Source organism: Podarcis gaigeae (genome assembly GCF_964106915.1).
Source record: "Podarcis gaigeae genome assembly, chromosome: 16".
Classification (NCBI taxonomy): Eukaryota; Metazoa; Chordata; class Lepidosauria; order Squamata; family Lacertidae; genus Podarcis; species Podarcis gaigeae.
In genome coordinates, this window is record NC_139693.1 from 38,363,072 (window position 1) to 38,384,905 (window position 21,834).

Below are 21,834 nucleotides of genomic sequence, written 5' to 3' on the forward strand. Positions count from 1 at the left end.
GAGCTAACACAGTGTTGATTGCTCCAAGCACATTAAACTTAGATTTACATCTGCCACCATCCAACTTTAAACTAACGTTACCCATGTAAATACTTAGGCTAGAATAAATCACAGACACTTCATTTTGCAAATAAGTGAAGTGCAAATACGTTTCAGAAGTTACAGCAAACAAGTCTACTTCCGCTGGCAGTAAAAACAAAGAAGAAAAAGAACTTTGTTTCCTTACAAAAAGGATCATATAATATTTGGGTTACATTAAAGATGCAGGCTGTACAAATCTCTATTTAGAGATTTAGTTCACTTGGCTTTTTTCTTGTAGCTAGGAGCCATGCCGCAGCTCCAGCTTGTTCCAGCAGGTGGCAAAGAGAGAAAGAAGTTTGGGGGAGAAATGGCTGAGGGGAACCTGCTCACACTCACTGGCAACTTCAGCTCAGGGCTCTGGTTAACCCTTTCATACCCACATGGGTTTGTATAGTACAACAAAACTGGTGTTCACCTTTCTCCAGCATCCTTCCTTGGATGCGGGGGGGGGGGGGGGAGCAGCCTTCCAGTGGTCTTGGCTGATGGGTATTGACAGAGGGTGCCTCCTTGCAGCTCTGCAGCCACAGGGCAACTAGCACTTAGAGCCAAATGTTCTCTCTGGTAGGAAAAAGCAGGTACTTAGCCCTGCTCCTTCTCTGGCCGATGGAGGGGGCCAAGCTAGTCTTCGCCTTGCTGTGATGTTCTTCTTGAGTGTGCTGGTCCCGGGGGTAAGGTTACTGTAGGCATAGTCAAAGTCTGGTCCTGGGTCACTAGCCTGGAAACAGTTCACAAGGAGCGGGGCGAGGTCCGAAGCAGGAAGCCGGGCGGCGACAGGAACACTGGAGGGTCAGGTCTGGGTCCGGGCAGGAGCAGGAGCAGGTACTCAATGACGTTGCTCCCACAACCTGGGACCGGGCTGACTGGCCTTTATCTTCTCTGAGGCCAGGGGCGGTCCCGGCCCCCAGGAGACCCGCCTCTCCTGGCCTTAAGGCGAGCACTCCTCCTAGGAGAAACCAGTTCCCTCCGCCTCTCTGCCCTGAGCCTCTGCAGCTCAGGAGAGGCTAGGGAGTTACTGGAGCCAGGGGGAGACTCTCCTTCCTCTGGCAGGGCCGGGAGAGGCGCACCTGTAGGCACTGTGTCCTTAATCACCTCTGGAGCTGGAGTGGAATCACCTGGTGCCTGCTCCTGAGGATCCGGCACAGGTGCAGGCGCTTCAGAATCAAGGCCCTGCCCCAGTTCAGCCGGCCCTGGAGGCGGGGACTCCTGTGCAGGCTGGGATTCCTCCGGTTCAGTCTCTGAATCGGATTCCCAGGCCATCACATTGAGAGTCAGGGGGTACAGCCCCTTCAGTGGCATAACCTCCCAGGTTACGCAGGAGGGAGAGTCTTATCATGAATTGGTCAGAAAATCATTTACATTACAGGAAAAAAATGTTCATCATGGTACAGGATGCTGATTTCATGGGAAGGAGGAGGAATATAAAGATGAGCCCTGCTGGACCAGGGCAGCAGTCCTGCAAAGCCACAGAGGATAACATGAAGGCAACAGCCATAGACAGTTGCTTTTCCTTACATCTAGTGAAACACTCCCTCACAGCACGGGAGGGTTCATCTCACCATCACAGCTAAATCGCCTTTGGCAAATTCATCCTCCCTGACTTGGCTGAATCCATGTTTCATCGCAAGGATAGGGAAACTGTGTCCCACCACCCCCAGCGTGGCTGGCTAAGTGCTCCCTCATCCTTGACGATTCGCCTACTGGCTGGGGCTGGTGGAAGTCAGAGGCCAGTAACATGTGGAGCAGGCTTCCCTAACCTTGTACTCTCCATGCATTTTGAACTACATTATTCCTGACTGCTGGAGACACACACTGGGGCTGATGGGAGTAGTCGGGAACATCTGGAGGGACACAGGATCCAAAACTCTGATGTAGGCAGCACCAATGTAGATGGGTCAATTATCTGCCTTGGCCTGAGGCTGTTTTCTTTAAACTTTCTCCCTGCTGTTTTCTTTAAACTTTCAACATATGGAGGACCACAACCACTAGAACACAGTAAGTGCCCTGTAGGCCCATCTACTAGTCCAGTGTTTCTTAAACTTGGGTTCCCAACTGTTGGACTACAATTCCCATTATCTCCCTGCCACTGGTCCTGCTAGCTAGGGATTATGGGAGTTTTGTAGTCCAAAAACAGCTGGGGAACCCAAGTTTGAGAAACACTGGACCAGTCCATCATCCTGTTCTCATAGCGGCCTACCAGATTCCTCTGGGAAGCCCGGAAGCAGGACCCAAGAGGAGTAACACTCTCCTCACTTGTGATTCCCAGCAATTGGCATTCAGGGGCCTGTGGCCTCCAAAAGAGGATGTAGATCACAACCATTGTGGTTAGCAGCCATCTTAACAGACGACTGTCACATCTTGTGGCAGTGAGTTGCATACGTTAATTTATGCCATGCATGAAGTAGATGTTTTGGAGGCCCAGGGAACTGAACCCTAGTTTCACAAAGAGCAGGGCAGTAATATTTACGACTATGTGTGCTAATCAGGCTGAGCTAAGTGGCAAGATTCTGAATCTGGTTTCATGCTGCAGCCACAGGATTTTAATAGCTTCCCAGTTTACTCAGTGGCAATCACCCCCACCCCCTGCTTCTCATGCTCCGTTTCTACACCATAGTTGTGACGCCCCCCTGCAGTGTGGCACAAACCGGTTGTGCTATCCCAAAACTGCCACTGGTGTTCCCACAAGCCCAAATGCTCGCACATGGCAAATAAAATGTCCTCATAGACAACACTCAAAAGCAGCTTTCCCATTCTGTTGCCCTCTAGGCGTTGTGGACTTCAACTCCCATCAGGCTCAACCAGCCAGCCAATGGCCAGGGATGATGGGAGTTGTAGTCCAATGACACCCAATAAGAACATGGTCAGAGACAGCTGGGAAAGGGTGAAGGCAGAACCGCAATGCTGGCTAAAGCAATCAATTCATCATTAATAAATACATCACTTTATTTTCTTATACAGAGAAATATTATTTTCTTCAAGGTGTCTTTTTTAAGCTTTTAAAAATACATTACCAAGTCAGGACCCATCTCCCTTTGCCCCACCCCACTTGCTGCTCAAGCATACAACCAGGATGTCACAGTATTTGTGGACGTACACACCCCAACTGTCTCCCAGAGCCTTGGATGCAGCCAAGGTCCAAGAGCACTTGGTGCCAGCTTGAGGAGCACAGCCAAAATCAGGAGTGGGAAACCTGATGTGCCCCAGATGTTGCTGGACTTTGCCTCCCAACTGTGGCAGCAAAGATGGCAAGTGATCTGGGGTGATGAAAACTAGATTCCAGCAACATCTGGGGGTCACAGGGTCACCATTCTTGCCCTAAGAGATATACTGCAAGTACCTATTTAATCCCACTAGATCTAATCGGAGGTGTGCCAAGGGTGCCTGTATGTGTGTGCACATACATGCATGCGTGTGTGTGTATGTATGTACACCCACCCACCCAGAGAGAGAGAGAGAGAAGAGGAAGTCCAAGTTTGGGGACATGGTCCCCAAAGAGCAGTCAAGAGTAAATAAATAATCTCATGTTCGCACCAGAACTGATTGATGCTTCCCAGCAGCCAGATTGTTGAAAAAGAGCTTTGTCCCAAGAAGCTTTCATTAAAAAAATCCCCTTAAGCAAAAGTCGGCCATTGATTCTATAAAAAGCATTGAGTTTTCTCCAAGTTATTCTTCTCCCTCTTTTCTATTAGAGAGAGAGAGAGAGAGAGGAAGTGCAGTTAATTATTAACATTTTGGCTTCACAGTTCTACATGGATCAAACGCCCTTTATTTAAAATAAACTTAAAATAATAATCCAGCAACCTCAGGAGTGGAGTTCACAGCTCTTTTAAAAAAGATAAACAGAGGCTGGGTCCCTAAATCCTACGGACCCCTGGCAGCCCTGGAGGACTTGGTGGCAGGAAGCTAAACAAGGACAGCTGTGTGGCCGTGCCAAGGTGGCAAGAGGCCGCTCACTGGGGCCTAAAATGCAGGAAGAGCTTTTCCTTTCTCTGACTACTTATCCGTGCTGGGTTTAAGACAGGAGGGGAGACCAGTGGCTCCCTTGGGATGTTAGTGGACTACAACACCCATCTTCCCTGAACATTGGTCATTGCTTGGGTTGGGCTGATGGGAGTTGTAGTCCACCAGTGGACCACATGCTCCCCACCCCAGGCTTCAGAGAAGGGTGGCAGACCATATAGTCTATGGTTATCCAAAGCAGGTGATGATAGACCAACTCGCTCCAGTTTACTTCCTGTAGCCAGGAAGGTACATCTAGAAGCAGTAGCTGCATAATCAGTGCCAGAAGGGTTGCATGGACAGTCACTGTGGAAAGGAGAAAGCTTTGCTCACCTTTAGCAGAGCATCACATAACCCCTTTGCCCATCTAGTTGCCAACCTAACAGGACTGTATCCAATACAACAAAACTCCTCCTTCCTCTCCTCCCCATTTGCAGCCCCCAGGGTTACTGGGACAAGTACATCCCTGCCTAGACTAGACCCAATGTTTGCAGGGATCTGATTTCTGTTAATAGCACCAGAACCCACCTGTGAATTGTGAGAATCCCAAATGAAGTTTGGAAGTGTCTGAAATGGCATTCACTGAAGCAGTGACCAAAGAGGAAGGGGAAACAGGTTTCTCCCCTGCCCCTGACGTTCACCTGAGATGGTCAACACTCCTCAGACGTTTGCTTTCCTAATATTATCCTTTCCCCGCCCTCCCGCCCTCCCTCCCTCACACGAGCAAAACTGCGACTTCAAAATGAGCAAACCTTAGTAAAAGCTGCTTTCTCATCGGTAAAAATTCAGTCCCAAAAATCCCAAGTCAGGAATCACTGATTATTTCTTCTGTTCGTATGCAGATGGGTAGAGGAAGTGAGGATTAGGAAATCCAAATGAGCATAATGAATTAAAATCACCAGGAATTCAGGTTCAAGTCTGCTTGGGGTAGGGCTGGAAGACTTCCACCCTGCAGCGGCCATCTCAAATCACCGTTACAGAGCAGACTTAGGAAGGGGGTCTACCACAAGAGCTGTAAACAAGAGTCCTCTTGGTAAATCTGTTCCAGGAAGTTGCGCTAATGTTTCAGCCATGGGTGAGCTTCAAGGGAAGCTTTGCTTCTGTCTCCATAATCGTACAAGAGTTCTTCGCCGGCTTTAATGTCACGGGAGGCGACCAGAATGAGGTGGGGGGTGCCGTCAATGTCATGAAGTTTTGTCTGACAGTTGCCGCATTTGCTGTGATTGATCAGCCTTCCAAGACGGTGGGTCTCTTTTGTGGCATCAACACTAGAGAAGAGAAGAGAAGGAACGCTAAATCAAGAAAGGCACAATTTCTCTAGCAAAGCCTTGGGTCCCTAGGTGTTGGACTGCAATTCCCATCATCCCTGAGCGCTCGCCCTGCTAGCTAGGAATGAGGGGAGTTGTAGCCCAACAACCTCTGTTGGTCCAAGGTTGGGAAAAGCTGCTCTAGGCCAATGGTTCTCAAACTTGTTTAGAATAAAAATTTGTTCATGCCACACTGATTTTTTTATTGATAAGAAATACACTGGAAAAGAAAAATTCATAGCAGTGCTTGATTTATGACATAGAACACAACTACTTTATACTGTGATCTTGGGATATCCAGAAAGTATAGAACAATGCAGCTACATAAGAACATGAAACATTCCCAAAAATAATTATAAACAAGCCTCTTAAATATGTACCTTAAGTATGTACACAAACACAATGAGAGGTGTAAGTTTGCTTTTTCCAGGTAATCTCATCTATATTAGGTCGTAATTTGAGACAAACAGACTCTCATTTCATCAACACAAAGAAGCCTCTCTCTTTTCTGATCTTCCATATTTGTCAGAGCTGAAAATCCCTGTTCACAACAATATGTCATGGAGAACTGTAGAGTAGCCAATGCTCTTGAAGAAAAGCGTGAGTACTGTTCCTGGTTGTGTATCCAAAAGAAATTATTACTATACTATACTATACTATACTATACTATACTATACTATACTATACTATACTATACTATACTATGGTGAAATGTTTAAATTGCCCTTGAATCTTTCCACCACACTTGCCTCACCCTTTGAGAACCAGTTCTCTAGCACACTGGTGGGAAAGTCTGTAGCCTTCTGTATGACATTAGAACACAACACCCATCAGCCTTGGCCCTTTGGGGCTGAAGGGAATTGGAGTCCCACAACGTCGGGTGCACCACATGCCTCCCATCCTGGCTCTGTGTCATGGGAGTCATAGGCAGAAAAAGCTTCCAAACTACTCTAGCATGGCCTGATTCTCAGTAAATATTTTGCCATGGAAATATGCCCCTTCCATTTTCATTCAGGAACCCGCCCCCATATCTCCAAGCCAAGGAAAACCCCAAGTGCGAAGCTGTCTGAAGCAACATTACCTCACCCTCCAAATTAGAGGTAGGGACTCTGTGGCCTTCCCAATGTTGTTGGACTACAACTCTCATCATCCATGACCACTGACCTACTGGCTGGGGCTGATGGGAGTTGAAGTCCACAGGCTCCCCAGCCCTGATGTAAGATGCATCTTCGCAGAAGGAGTGGAGCTCACCAGTATGTTTTTCTCAAGTACTGGAAGTAGTACATATAGCAGCCAGTGGAAGGGTCTTGGGCATATACAGCTTCTCGTTTCTTGGCATCCGTGATCTCAATGAGGTCCCCATGATATTCAACCACAAACTCCCCTCGTTTAAAATGCTTGGTTGCAATGACCCCTCGCCCTTTACCATCAATGAAGTCAATCTGCAGAGGAGAAGACATGTTAACCTACCCGCAGGCCAGGGACGGCTGCAGCTGTAGCTATGGACTTGTGGGTTTCCAGTGGGATCTCCCCCGTTCTATCTTTGAGGAGCTGATCCCTCTTAACATATTTTGCACTGCTTCTGAGACCTCCCAAATTTCTAAAATAGATTACTGCCTAAGAAATCAAACACCCCAAAGCTCTGTGGGGAACCGGCTGCCCTCCAGTTGTCGCTGGGATGCAACTCCCATCATTCCCAGCCACTGCCTGTGCTAGCTAAGCCTGATGGGAGCTGGAGTCCAGTGACATCTGAAGGGCACCAAGTTGGTTACCTTGGGGTCAGATTTCCCTTTCTTTTGCAGAAGCAGTCCAGGGACTCTGGCCCTAACAGCACCATATATTTAAAGCACTATGATGCTGTTTTACATAGTCATGGCTTACCCAAAGACTTCTGGGAGCTGTAGTTTGTTAAGGGTGCTGAGCATTATTAGGAGACACACACATACACCCCCCGCCCCGGTTGCCCTCACAGAGCTAAAATTCTCATTGTGGTTTAACAGCCAATCTTTCTTCCTAGGGAATTCTGGGAACTGCAACTCTGTGAGGGGAATGAGGGTCTCCTAATGATTCTCAGCACCAGGGCTGGCCCCCCATGAGGCATTAAGACTATCTTGGGCAGCAGGAGCCGCAGGGGCAGCAGTTCCGGCCTCCAAGGAACCCATTGCCTGCTGCTGCTGCCACAGTGGTAGCAATGGCTGTGGTGCCCTCCTTGGAGGCTGGAACTTCCACCTCCTTGGCAAACAGGCGAACAGAAGGTGCGGCCAGTCTCCTCCCACCTTCCTTCCCAATGTAGATCTTCATCCCCCCTCGTTCCAGATGTAGATCTTCTTCACCCCCTCTTCCCCGGCAGGGTGTGTTGCCATTTTGTGGTTTGCCTCAGCTGCCAAGAAGTCTTGGCCCTTGTTCAACCCCCATTCCTTGGATTCTCTGAGGGAAGTTTAAGGGGTGGAACACTGCTTTAAATATGCACTGCTGGTGGGGCCTCTGAATCAGAAGCGGAACCGCACACCGGGAAGGCCCCAGAAGCCAAGGGCTTCGCCCTGCTGTCCTCGGAAGATTTCACCACAGAGCCCTCGGCGCAACCAGAGCTTCCCCTGCCCTATCAGAGTAAACGGCTGCTGGAGCATGCTGGGGCCCTTTAACAGAAAGCAGAGTTTGTGGCAGGGACAGAACTGCTGCCTCTGTGTGGGGCTCAGTCCAAGGCCGACCATTGCTGCAGAAACACCCGATTTCCGCTCTCTTGTTGCAGTCGGCCAGAACCCAGCACAGAGCAGCTGCTACCTCACTGGAGGTCAAAGGAGGACAGAATTATGATTATTTGTATTTATTAAATTTGTTAGTTGCTTTATTTTGGTCAAAGCAACAACAACAACAAAAACCTTTAAAAATATTTACATTACAATATTACAATAATTGTTGTAATACTACAAACAACTAAAAATAAATACCTCCCACTTGGGGTGGGGTTACCTTTAAAATATCCTACCCAGTACCCCTGCTGTATACTAATAGCTAACTCACTCTCCACAGGAGAATCCCAGCGTTGCCAAAATGGCACCTGGTGGACTGGGAGGAACTCCTGGGATTGCAACTGTGCTGCTTGGCACTGATGGGAGTTGCCACCCAAACGGGTTGGGGAAGGCTGCCCCAAGGCAGGAATGGGGAACCTGTAGCTTTTTAGTAGCTGCTAGGCTACAGCCTCATCACTCCTGCTCATTGGTCATGCTAGCTGGGGCTGATGGGAACCATAGTTCCCCTGGAGGTTTGCCCACGCCTGCCCTTGGAAGACCACCACTGCCAGCAGCAGTGCCATGATGCTGTTGCCGTTACCTGCATGCCATCTTCTTTGCCGCTCTCTATTAAGTCATCTATCCGTTTTTTCTCCTCTATCTGAAAAGAGATCAAGAAACATAGCAATGCTACTTGGAAACACTACCTTTAGAAGAATGAGCCTAGGGCTGTGATCCCATGCACTCTTTCAAGGGAGAAAGCACTGCTGGGCTCCATGGGGCTTACTGCTGAGTAGACATGCAAAGTGTGCACAGCATCACTGCCTAAGTGCTATTATTTAGAAAGTTCCTGAAGGCTTACTCTCAAGCAAACAAGACGAGGGATACAGCATTTATGCAAAAGGGCTGGGCTGCAATCCTAACACACAACCACACACTTACTAGGAGGTCGAACTGATCACAGCGAGACTTGTTTCCCTGTAAATGCACATAGGATTGCTACTGCACAACGATAAAATAAAATCTCCCATTTCATATAAGCATTCTACAGCCCTTATTTAGTGTAAGTTCAGGAATATAAGTACGATACACACATGGAAGCAAAAGTCTCGGCTTTGTTATATGCACGAAGTGGCAAAAGGCTTCTCAAAACTTAAAATCAAAAGTCTGAGACCACTAAAATTTGTAATGCAGGATCAGTAATCTTGGGGTCCTGCTCATGTGCCCACTGGGTGAAACTGACGACACTAAATTTTTTTTTTTAATGACTGCACTGGTGAGCACATGAGACAGGGCTTTCCCAGTGGTGGCCCTTAAGTTGTATACCTCTCTTCCTGTTATCATTTGTTTGGCCCTGTCAGGTTCTGGCATTCAAAGGAGGCCTAAAACCATACAATTTTCTACTACTGCCTTTAAGAGAATGCTGATGATCTAACTCAGCAACCCCCATGTATCTGTATGTCCGTATACCTTACGTTTCTCTCTGTTTGTTGCTTTGCTAGGCTTTGCTTGGCCCCCAAAAGTGACTGAATAAGCAATTGGAATTAAAAGAAAGCAAAACCAGAAACAAGGTGGGAGAACTGGGCTGTCAGATGGGGCAGTCATTCCCATGGTACCCTTTGCAAGAGTTTTCACAGTTCCTTGGTGGAATATCTGTCCCCAAGGGGTATTTGGCAAAGTTGTTTGAAGAGGCACCAAAAGAGAAGACAGTACCTGTAATTCTTTTTTGCTCTTCCGGGAGCTTCTTCTAACAGGGAAATAATCTGTGACCTTTCGGTTCTGCTGCGTTTTCCCTTGGGCTCTGAGAGAGATGGAGAAAGCCACATGAACGCCCAGGGGCTCCCCCACTCTCCCCTTAAATCAGCCTCGTCTCTCCCAGGCTGAGGCATCTCTGTGCTGAGTACGCCTATGAGGTTGCCACGTCCCCATTCTGCTTGGGAAAGAGCTCGCTGTCCCCTCAAAGCTCTGCATCCTTTTGGCTTGGAGATGGGGAGGGGGGCTGAGGCTTCTCAGAGGCTGCTGGACTCCCAACACCCCTGACCTTTGGCCAAGCCAGCTGCGGCTGATGGGACTCCAACAACATCCAGCAACCACAGATCCCCAAGCCCTACATTATACCGTAACAACACCCAAAATCACCTTGCAATTGAAATCACGGCTTATACAGTCAGTTTACGTGATCAATTTTTAAATGTCCAACCTCTTTCCTGTGATTTAGCTGTGATTCCTACATCGCAGGAGGTTGGGCTAGATGACCCTTGAGGTCCCTTACAACTCTATGATTCCCCTCTTCCTCTTGTGTGTCCTTTTCATCCTCTTCATGTTATGATAATTGGTTATTCCCACTAGGTGTCATTATTGCTATGCTTGGGAATACAGGCAACCCTCGTTTTGCATGGGGATTACATTCTGGGTCATCATGTGCGTCGGCAGAGCATGCATAAACCCACCCCACCCCCCTTTTCTGCCACTTCTAGGTTTGTGGTGATGCACGTGAGCACAGTTGCGTGTTCTCAGAATGCATGCAAAACGGGAGTTGCTTGTACAGTATTATTTTTTTACTGTTTACAGACTGCACTCTAGTGGCACCTACTGACAATAAGCAGGCATTAAAAGGTAAAGGTACCCCTGATCGTTAGGTCCAGTCACGGACGACTCTGGGGTTGCAGCGCTCATCTTGCTTTACTGGCTGAGGGAGCCGGCGTACAGCTTCCAGGTCATGTGGCCAGCATGACTAAGCCACTTCTGGCGAAACCAGAGCAGTGCATGGAAATGCCATTTACCTTCCTGCCGGAGTGGTACCTATTTATCTACTTGCACTTTGATGTGCTTTTGAACTGCTAGGTTGGCAGGAGCTGGCACCGAGCCCCCCGTCGTGGGGATTCAAACCACCAACCTTCTGATTGGCAAGCCCTAGGCTCTGTGGTTTAACCCACAGCGCCACCCACGTCCCTAAGCAGGCATTAGCCCCATTTAAAAAGTGACCGCTTTATTAAGCCAAGAAAAGCCATTCTATCAGGCTACAAGAAAGGAAGAAAAACAGGACTGCAGGGTCTTGCCATCAGCCCTGCTGAGAGAACAGCAACATATGGTCCTCCTCTCTTCAAATTATTTTCCATTCCAGCTGGATATTACAAGAACTCCAAAACTAAGAACAGTGCTCGCTTTCCCCCACTCCTCCCTCAACCTCTGCTCTTCCTTTTGCGCCATGACTTTCAGATTGTAAGCCTGAAAGCTGCCTTATCAGTTGTATTCCTGAGCCACTCTTGGAGCCACACTTACTTTCTCTTGGAGCCAGGTTTGGTCTTGCTACCTTTCTTCGGGGCTTCCTTTCTGTTTGGTGCATCAGCGGGCTCTGGAGGCAGGGCTTTTGGAGGCTGTGGGGCTTCGGGTTTGGGACTACAGAAGGAGGCTGGAGATTCACACTCTTTGCTGTTCTGGTCCTCAGATTTCATAGTGTTGTCGGCTGCATTGCCAATATTTAGTCTGTCTGCAAATGATGGCCGGGAAGGGGGGGGGGGGGATGCAAATAAACATGAAAGGAGATGGAGCTCACATCTGCTTTGCTCCATGTCAAAACAGTGCTCCAGTTTAAACATTATTCTAACCCACAGGAGGTGAAAAAGGCTGTGGAGATAGACAGATGCGTTTGACGGCTAAACCCGTCCAACAACTGAATGGACACGGGAGTGCTGTAGTCAGTGAGATCTGCTTCTCACCCAAACCTTGGTTCCTCTACCGCACGTTTCAGAAATCTTCTCTCTCTTTTTGCCTCAAGGGCTGCATTACCATCTGGGCAACATTCCTCAGGCCACATGCCAGTAATAGAGGAGACCAGAGGCAAAGGTGTGCAGAGCAACAAACCTGAATGTTACCTCTGGGCTGTATCCAGTGCTAGTGGACAGATGGGATTTAACATTGCGCAAGCGAGAAATCCAGCACAACCACTTTGTGCAAGCAGAAGCCCATTGTGCAAGAGATTGCGCAGTCTGTTATGTCACAGATATTGCCAGCATCCTACTTAGGCATTCTCTAGCGCAACAGCGTTCCACTGGGGCGACACTTTTCACCAGTGGAACAAGTCAGTCTGTAAGTGACCTCAACTCAGCACCACACTGGACACAACTAGGGGCATATTAAGACCTTTAGAGGCCCTAAGGACTGAAATGATTACTGTGCCCTCCCTGGTATGTAATTCAAAATAAAAACAACAAAGAAACCAAATTGCACAATATGCTTCGGGGGACAGGGGATGAGACCAAATCAGGAACATATAACTCACAATACTATATCAGTAATAAAACATATATTTATTACAACACAGGCTCCGATTCTTTTGCATTAGCTAAATTAACATTTGTAGGATATATTTTCCCATGATGCTTCTTCAAATGCCACATTATTTTAATAAAACATCTCATGCCCCAAGCATGTACTTAGTCTACCTAATGGGTAATCCAGCACTGGATACCACCCCATGTCTCTACCTCCACCTTAGGAATGCCCTGGATACTAGGATATGCAAATCCTCCCTGTAAACACCAAACGTGTTGGCTTGGGGTTGGGGAGGTACCGGGTGCCCTTCCCCCTCATTTTTTTTCCAACTAAGCAATGTGGCCCTTGCAGTGAAAAAGCTTAGCCTCTCTTGGTCTAGACTCTAGAGCTTGAGAGTCAGTGTGATGTTGAAAAGTTGAATGTGGATGGGCTGGGGGGGGGGATGAGCTGTGTTCACATCTCTGCTCTCCAGATGGATCTGTGCTCATCCTTGTGTCTCAGCCTAACCTACCTCACAGGGCTGTTGTGAGGATACAGCATGGGGTAGGGAAGGGGAAAGATGCAGCACCCACAGAGATGATGCAACATCACTGTAAGAAACCTCTTATGGTGCTCGTGAAAAAGCGTTTTCCCTCTGAGTGAAATCTAGGCAACAAATTTAAAAAGAAACATGCATGTGTACAAACACACACACACACACCTTGATCTAAATGAGTTTGGCCCCATTGCCAACCAAGTCGCTAATAACAAAAGCTCATGCTTACCGTCTCCTTTTCTGTAGCTTTCATTCCCCATTTTGCTCTGGCATTTTGCCTCGTGATGTGTGGCGGAGTTTTCCTCTTGAAGTGGAGGTCGTACAGAAGGAGGTTTGTTTGGACTCATGTAGGTATAGATTTTGGACTGGCAAGTAAATATGTTCTCCTAAAATGAAACAGTCAAAATATTCTAGTATGCAGGTACACAGGTTCTCTTGGCATATTTTTGTGCTTCTTAAAAATGCAGCTCTAGAATTGTGGTGGATAATGCCAGCTTTCTTTTGGGGGCGGGCGGGTGGGCAGAGTAGGGAACTCACCAAGTTTCTAGCCCCTGAAGCTGAGGTTTACAACTGTGTGTACAATTCCCAATAAAATATCAGGATGCAACACTGGAAGAGAGAAACATGACTAGGATTCTTAGTGGCAGTGCACGTACATACAGTCATAGCACACTGACAGGGCAGTAACTGCTACTGGACTCAATGTGAATTTTTTCCACGTCATGAATAGGACTGAGCACATAAGAAAAGCCCTGCTGGGTCAAACCAAAGATTGAATCCTGTCCAGCATCCTGCCACTCCCAGTGGCTAACCAGGAAGCCTACAACTGAGGCAGGAAGGCAACAAGACTCTCCTGTCACATTCAGGGCTATACAGCTGCTGACCTGCCCTGGTACCTTTTGATGAAGGGCAGGTAATAATCTAGTAACACTAACAATCTGCAAACTGGAGAAGATATCAGGGGCTCTACCCAGACACAACTAAGTGCACACCACATCCTATTCTACTAGGGAGAATAGAAGGGGGAGCCTCTGTGGACACCACAGTGGTAACTCCTGCCTTAGGGAGCAATGCCCACTAAAACAGTGGGCATTTGTTTCCAAGTAAATATTACACTTTCAAAATGGTACAAGGGACCAACAGTTCTATCCCTGGAGAAAAGGTCTAATTTTGTACAGCATTTAGCTTTTGAAGCACTTTAGAAATAACAATAACAGTAGTGATAATGAAAGTAGCAGCAAGCAGAGGGGGGTGAGGAGAAAGGGGGGGGATGTCTCATTTTAAGACCTAGTGCTCTATTTCTGAGTTTGGAGCAAGGAGGCAGGGGGTCAAATCCTTGCTCAGCAATGTACTCACATGCTGGCCTCGGTTAGCCAATTCCTTTCTGGCCTCATCTATAAAATGGGGATTGATGCAGCCTGCTTGATCAGAGTTGCCCTGGGTGAACAGCATACAAATCTGGAGTATAAAATACTCTTCATGGTGGGGGGGGGGGGGTGCAAGCCCATAAAAGGCTACCATCCAGATCTGTAGCCCAACTCATTTTTGAAGTTCCTGAGAAGTCCAGGGGCTCTCACCCCCTACTTTAAAAGGCTCTTTTTCAAAACAGGATCTTGAGTTGCCATTTCCAACCTTCCGACTTGGTGGGACCCGAAGATGACCAAAAAGGCGAAGGCGGGGAGGATCACGGACCGCGCCCCGCCAGCAGCAGCAGCAGCAAAGGCCCTCGCGGGGGCGGGTGACCCGGGGAGGGGAGCCCCGGGCGCGGCGTCCCCGGCTGCGCTTCCGAGCCCACGAGCCGGGCGCGCCAGAGGCCTTTTCCGCCCGCTTCGGGGGCGCCGCGCTGCGCCCAGGGCGCGCTGGAGAGGCCGAGCAGCCTCGCCGTCTCCTTTTGGCAAGTGCGGGGCAGGAGAGAGAGCGAGCGTGGGTCCCTGCGGGGAAAGGGCAGGGGGAAGATCCGAGGCTGGGGGAGAGGAAGGGAAGCAGCGATCCCCCCCCCCCGGCTTACCCCGTTCATCCTGGGCCGGCTGGCGCCCCGCTTCTCCGCGCTCTCGGCGACCACCTCCGCGCCGCCGTCGGCTCTGCCCTCTCGGGGTCGGGACATCTTCCTCCTCCTCCTCCTCCGGCCTGCGGGTGGAGCGGGGTCGGGTGGCGGGAAGAGGCCGGGCAAAGGCGGCGGTCAGAGCGCGGCGCCGGCTCATGCCCGGAGCCCCCGGCGCGCAAGAGGAGCCGCCGCCGCCGCCCCGCTTCCCACCACCGCCATGTTTAAAGGGCTGGCCAGGCTCCTTCCCGGCCACCAGGTGGAGCCGCGGCAGGCAGGCAGCTCAGCAGCCGGGGTCATCTCCGTCCGTCCCCCCCCGGAATTAGACTCCCCCGCCCCCGAGTCCGTCTGCCGGCAGCAAGCAGCCTCCAGCTGCCAGCCTTCAAGCTCCGGCACAGACCACATCGCCATTCATCCCAAGTCGCCCGCCGCCGCAAAAGCCTTTCTCCCTTTGATTTTCCGCCCCTAATTAAGCCCCCCCCCAAACAGCGGCCCTGATATGCACTGAGCATAACCTACCCCACTTCCAGACCCCCAGATATAGATTCCGGCCATGACTTTCCCAAGTTACCATTCCTTCCGTCCTGGTATTTATGACAGCGCTTGATCCATAGCATGGCTTTCCCCCGGCGCCCCCAAAACAGCCCACCTCCTGCTACCACTCGGCTTCCCCCTTCACCCCTAGAGCTCACACCTTTGTATTAGGACTTCAGATTCTTTAAAAATGCTGCTGCATGAAGACATTGAAGAGGCACTGACACCAACAAAAACGACTTGTTGGATTTCTGCACAAGAACCTGCAATTGTATGCACCCCCACAATGGCTTTTTAAAAAGCTTCTTTTTTCTTATTCCACATGGAGCCCCAGACCCCTTACAAAGTAGAAACCTTCCTCCCCAGAGAGTTCTGCTGTCATCTGCACTTCATATGCCAAATAACTCTCTGCCCTACCTCTGTACCTAAACATGCTCCACAGCCTATAGACTGAAATATTGTGGCAGGGAAACAGAATCATTGCAAAACAACCAAGTCATAAATACAGGCAGCCTCAGACATTTGACATTTATCTGTGCATATTCACTGTGTTCAGTTTTGCACTACAATTCACATTATTGATGACTGTTGGCCATACAGATGGGAGTTGTAGTCCAAAACGCCTGGAGGGTGCCAAGCTGAAGGATCCTTGGTGTGTAGGATCACAAGTTTATTTGTGCATAGCTGTCAACGTCCCCGTTTTTTTAAGAGAATAAGATTCCTCGCAAGAAAATGGAAAAGTTGACAGCTATGTATTTGTGTGATGTCTTAGTCATGAAATAGCTCCAGTCATAGAATAGCTCCTTATACCTTTTTAAGCAAAAGCAAATTGCTTCCTTGGAGGTGGTTGGGCTACAAAATCTGGGACCTCAGACACTCGACCATGGCTGCAACCTTACACATAACGCCTCAACTCCGTATTCCTTCAGATTTCCCAGCACACAGTACCACGGTTCACGTCCTCCTAACATTTATACAAGGTACCCCAGATACTATTTAAGAACATAAGAGACTGTTGGATCGTGTCAGTGTCCCGTCTAGTCCAGCCTCCTGTTCTCACAGTGGCCGCCTTCAAGCAGGATCCAGGCACAAGAGCCTCTCCCCTCCTCCAGTTTCCAGCAACTGGCATTCAGAAGTATTACGGCCTCCAACCATGCAGCAGAGCAGAAGCATCACCGTTAGTCGCCACTGGTTGTCTTTTCTTCCAAAAATTTGTCTCATCATCCTCTTTTAAAGACATCCAAGTTGGTGGCCATAACTACCTCCTGTGCAAACAAGTTCCATAGTTCAACTATGCACTGTGTAAATAAGTACTGTACTTTCCTGTGTTGCTCCATCTCCTTGATCATTTTGGCTGCCCTTTTCTGAACCTTTTCCAATTCTTCAGCATCCTTTTTTTGAGGTGATCTCATCTTCAATTATGCATTCCTTACAGTGCCCCCCATCACCTGAACTTCTAACCTTAAACAATTTCTAGAGGGAAATGCTAATGTTCTTATTTGTGGCTACACATCTGGAAGTAGCCAAACCTTGGGGGTCTGCACCAGGTTTGTCTGTTGATTCTTGGTACATACATGTTTGGTCAGTTGCCCAGGTTGGGACATTGACATGCCAGATCAAAGCAGCCAGTGGCAAAATGGATCTTTTATCCTCCTACACTGCTTGGCACCCATTAGAATCATAGAATCATAGAGTTGGAAGAGACCACAAGGGCCATCGAGTCCAACCCCCTGCCAAGCAGGAAACATTAATCTCTTAAAGATGATGTGATTATCAAATCAGACAACCACAACAAACTCATGGAAACCTTTGGGGAATTTACTGGACTAATGACCTTAATTCACAGTGTAGGCATTCTCTTTGTATTGGCATTAACCTTAAGTTGCCAGATACACTTTCATCCTTGACAATTAAGCAACTACCGTAGCTGCTGTTTTTTTATTTGTCTTTCAAACGTTTGTTGTACAGTATGTGAAAATGCAATTTTAAAAAATACCAAAACAACAACAGTTTTCAGAAGGGTGAATTAACGAAACACTATATTTTATTCTACATACAAATCTTAATTTCGGAAGCTTCCACAATTTATCGATTCAGATCCTTTTTCTTTATTTATTTTTTTAAAAGTGCTTCCAGTGGCGTAGCGTGGGTTGTCAGCACCCGGGGCAAGGCAAGTAATTTGCACCCCCTAACCCGTGGATTTGCACCCCCTAACCCGTGGATTTGCGCCCGTAACCCTAACCCCCAGATGTTGCGCCCGGTGCAGCTGCCCCCCCTGCACCCCCACGCTACGCCACTGAGTGCTTCCAATATTAATTAAACAGCAGACTTCTTTTTGATTTTTTAAAATTAAAATTGTGAAAGCCGTGGATGGGAGGGTTCCCCTTTAAAAGAGGCATTGCTGTATCTCATCTTCAGAAAGGAATGCCTCTCCTTAGATAGGGCCCTTCAGAACTGTCAGGTAGCTATTTACACAAACTTACAGCACAAATCCTAACCATGTTCCAAGTAAGTCCTACTGAATTCACTGGGGCATACTCCCAGCTAAATGACATTGCAGATTTAATCAATTTTAAAAGCCATGCTGCTAGACAACTAATCCTAGATGCAGGTAACAACCACATCCCAACACCACCCCCCTGACCACTGGTCCTGCTAGCTATGGATTGTGCAGGGACAATGTACATGGCCTCAACAACAGCTGGGGAACCAAGTTTGAGAAACACTGGTATAATTCAACTCCCTTCAGCAACTATCCATTACAGTTACACACTGTAAAAGCTCAGAAGATATCAGAAGAACTGGTAGAATCAGGTCCGAGGGGAAGCCCCACACCTTTTGCTGTTAGAAGCGCCATAATCGTCTAAAACTGGGGACCACCATCCATGGTTGTAAGGTGCCCCTGCTCCCCAACCCCAGGGCAACTTGAATTTTTCCACCCACGCACCAAAAATCCCATCTCCCATCCTGCAGATTAGCTTCCGTTCACTTTTAAAAGTTCACTCCTCAAAAGGCACTTTTCATCTTCGCCTGCTCTCCCAAGCGCCCTTTGCCCCCCCTCCCCATCACCTCTGTCCATTTGGGACCCCCCTCCTCCCATATCAAATTCTTCCCGAAACCCCATCCCATAATAGTCCTCCAACCAATGGGGAGGAATACCTTTGCTCATGATCGCCAGCAGCAAAGCTCACAGCCAACAGCAAACGGGGCAGACGAGAACCAACCGAGGGGGGCTCCTTTCTCCCCGTTTTGGACAATTCGCAGCAAAGATGCGGGAGGCTTTCCCCAACCTCTCAACCGCTTTCAAAGAAATGGATACAGTGGAGTTTCTCCTTGTCGTTCGATTGGTCCGGCTGCCCGCCGCTCACGTTTCCCCGGCCTCTGGTTGGCTACGGCTCCCTTTCTGCACTTGAACCTCAGTACAGCTTCCCGAGGAGGAGTGTTTAAAATTGGCGTTCGGTTGCCGCTGATTGGCGAGCGAGGCGGAGAGCAGGCGCCTGATAGGAGGAGAAGGGTGATAGTTGTCCCTCCTCTCGGCGGGACTAACTCCACGTGTGTGTAACAGTTTCGAGTTATTATGTGTAGCAGGCGGAAGGACCCAGCTGCTGTCGGACTACAGCTCCCATTATCTCCCGACCACTCGTCCTGCTAGCTAGGGTTGATGGGACTTGTAGTCCAACAACAGCTGGGGACCCAAGTTTAAGAACGCCGGCATAAGGAAACACACGTAGCTGATAGAAAGCGCCACAGAGTTCAAGCTGAGGCTTTTTCTCCAATAACGGGGTTTAGGGGTGCACCCTAAGGCTGGAAAACAGGTGTTTGCTTGCTCGTTTCATTAAGGTAAAGGTAAATTGATCCCTGACCATTAGGTCCAGTCGTGGCTGACTCTGGGGTTGCGGTGCTCATCTCGCTTTATTGGCTGAGGGAGCCAGCGTACAGCTTCCGGGTCATGTGGCCAGCATGACTAAGCCACTTCTGGCGAACCAGAGCAGCGCACGGAACCGCTGTTTACCTTCCCGCTGGAGCGGTACCTATTGATCTACTTGCACTTTGACGTCCTTTCGAAATGCTAGGTTGGCAGGAGCAGGGACTGAGCAGCAGGCGCTCACCCCGTTGCGGGGATTCGAACCGCCGACCTTCTGATCAGCAAGTCCTAGGCTCTGTGGTTTAACCCACAGCACCACGCGTGTCCCTTGTTTGTTTCATTGTTTGATTGTAAAAAACCCCCCACTCAAATCAGTTTACAAAAAGAATAAATAATAACACTGAGAAAAAATTACAAACCTATTTTAAAATATGCAAAGGTTAAAATACTGAAACATCTTAAAATTACCCTACCCTTCGCTCATTTTCCCTCCCACAATCTATATTTTCTCATACTGCATCAGGGATACTCCATAAAGCAGATGGCAAGAGAAAGTCTGGATTGAGGGAGAGGAAAGTGTGGGAAAGCAGTGATATAGGACTTGTCTATGGGACAACATCTTATAGACAGGAAAGAATCAATGGAGGTACAGGGAGCTTTCTACCCACATTAATCAGCAGTATGGGTGAGCCCTAAGTGAATGTCTCTTTCGCCTGACTCCTGTTGGTGAATCTTGGAGCTCGAGTAAAACACAATGCAGACCCCACTGCCTTCTCCCAATATGCAGTGCATAACTACTAAACCACCAATGAGTTTTACTTCTGAGGAGACATGCAACTATGGCGCTGCTGAAGTTGTGAGTATTCTTCACAAGTGAGATTATTCTTTAATAGCTATTATTTATTATTTAATAGTTGCTTTTTATATAAAAAGTCTCAAAGTGTCTCAACATAAAATACAAGTTAGAATCTGTTAAAACAATTCAACTAATATTTAAATAAACACAAAACACCTCAAATGTGTATCCTGTAACATAATGGTGTAAACTGGAGTGGAGGTTAGGCTGTTATGATGCCTGCATCCCTTCTAATTCCTGAATCCAGCAAGGGTTAAAATCCATTGGAAGATTCCATTGTTGAATTAGCCAGGAAAAGGTCATAAAGGTAAAGGTAAAGGTAAAGGTACCCCTGCCCGTACGGGCCAGTCTTGACAGACTCTGGGGTTGTGCGCCCATCTCACTTAAGAGGCCAGGGGCCAGCGCTGTCTGGAGACACTTGGGTGGCCAGCGTGACAAAGCTGCATCTGGCGAGCCAGAGCTGCACACGGAAACGCCGTTTACCTTCCCGCTGGTAAGCGGTCCCTATTTATCTACTTGCACCCGGAGGTGCTTTCGAACTGCTAGGTTGGCAGGCGCCGAACCGCCGACCTTTCAATCGGCAAGTCCTAGGCGCTGAGGCTTTAACCCACAGCGCCACCTGCGTCCCCTGGAAAAGGTCATAGTTATCATCTAAGTATGTAAGTGGCTTTCTGTCAAAGGACAAATGGGTGGGGGTGCTCCCTCACCTGGCTCCTGTAAGAAAGACAAAACCAGAGTCCTGTGTGAGAAAGAGCTGGGCTAGGAGCAGGCAGAAGCCAGAGTGTGAGAGCCAGGGCTTTTTCTTGCAGCTGGAACTCGCATGAATTCAGTTCCAGCACCTCTCAGGTAGGGACCATTGCCATTCTAAGAGGCTGAGGGAGGCCTTAATGGTGAGTTCCAGCACCAAATTTTCAAGAAAAATAGTGGTGAGAGTCATGTTTGAGTTCTACTTGAATCCAAGGCTGAGAGAAGCAATACATTTATATATATATTGCTTCTCCCAACATATGTATATGCATAGCTGTCAACATCCCCTTTTTTTGCGGGAAATTCCCTTATTCCAGCGCCGTTTCCCACTGCTATTCCGGATTGTTAGATATCTCGTAGACTGTCCCCAGGACAGGTGAGGCTGCTGATCCCTTATTTTCAAATCTGAAAGTTGACAGCTATGTATATGTGTGTGTATGTAAGTATATGTATGTATGTTGTTGTTGTTGGTATCCGTCTGTCTCAGGAGAATCATAAAGACAGAGTCTCCCGTGTTGTAAACAAAAATTGCCCTTTTCCCTTATGGGGTATCCAAGAGCCCATATAGACTCCTTACATAGGTTCCCTATTGGTAGGAGAGAATAACAGAGGCCAAAGAAGCAAAGTAGCTATTAAGCTTGATCTTTATTGCAACAGGGTGCTCCCCTCACCTGCAGGAGAGAGGAGGGACCCAGAAAAATGGTATGCAAGGCCTTATACTTTTGAAATTCCCATCCTGTAGATCAGGACCACCCCCAGAAACATCATACATACATCACAGAAGGGGTGTAATCTAAGACCACCCCTCAGATACATCACACCTACATCACAGATAAGGCGGTCTAAAACAGAATTTTGAATATTGGTT

At 48.3% G+C, this 21,834-nt stretch overlaps 1 protein-coding gene across 2 annotated transcripts; it reads right to left on the minus strand.

Annotated features, from left to right (window-relative positions):
* Positions 1-3,003: 3,003 nt before the first annotated feature.
* KMT5A (lysine methyltransferase 5A) lies at positions 3,004-18,803 on the minus strand. Of its 2 annotated transcripts, none has more exons than XR_014559104.1 (8): positions 18,658-18,803; positions 14,932-15,050; positions 13,153-13,309; positions 11,396-11,603; positions 9,827-9,914; positions 8,715-8,774; positions 6,549-6,826; positions 3,004-5,345 (listed from the first exon to the last, which is right to left on the minus strand). XR_014559104.1 is itself a non-coding variant. In XM_083717579.1 (8 exons), exons 1-8 carry the CDS (start codon positions 18,665-18,667, stop codon positions 5,135-5,137), a joined length of 1,044 nt encoding a protein of 347 aa, XP_083573705.1. In that variant the 5' UTR covers positions 18,668-18,801; the 3' UTR covers positions 3,004-5,134. The 2 variants fall into 2 exon arrangements, 1 of the variants encoding a protein (XP_083573705.1); XM_083717579.1 differs by having other exon boundaries at positions 6,636-6,826; positions 18,658-18,801.
* Between the last annotated feature and the right edge of the window lie 3,031 nt (positions 18,804-21,834).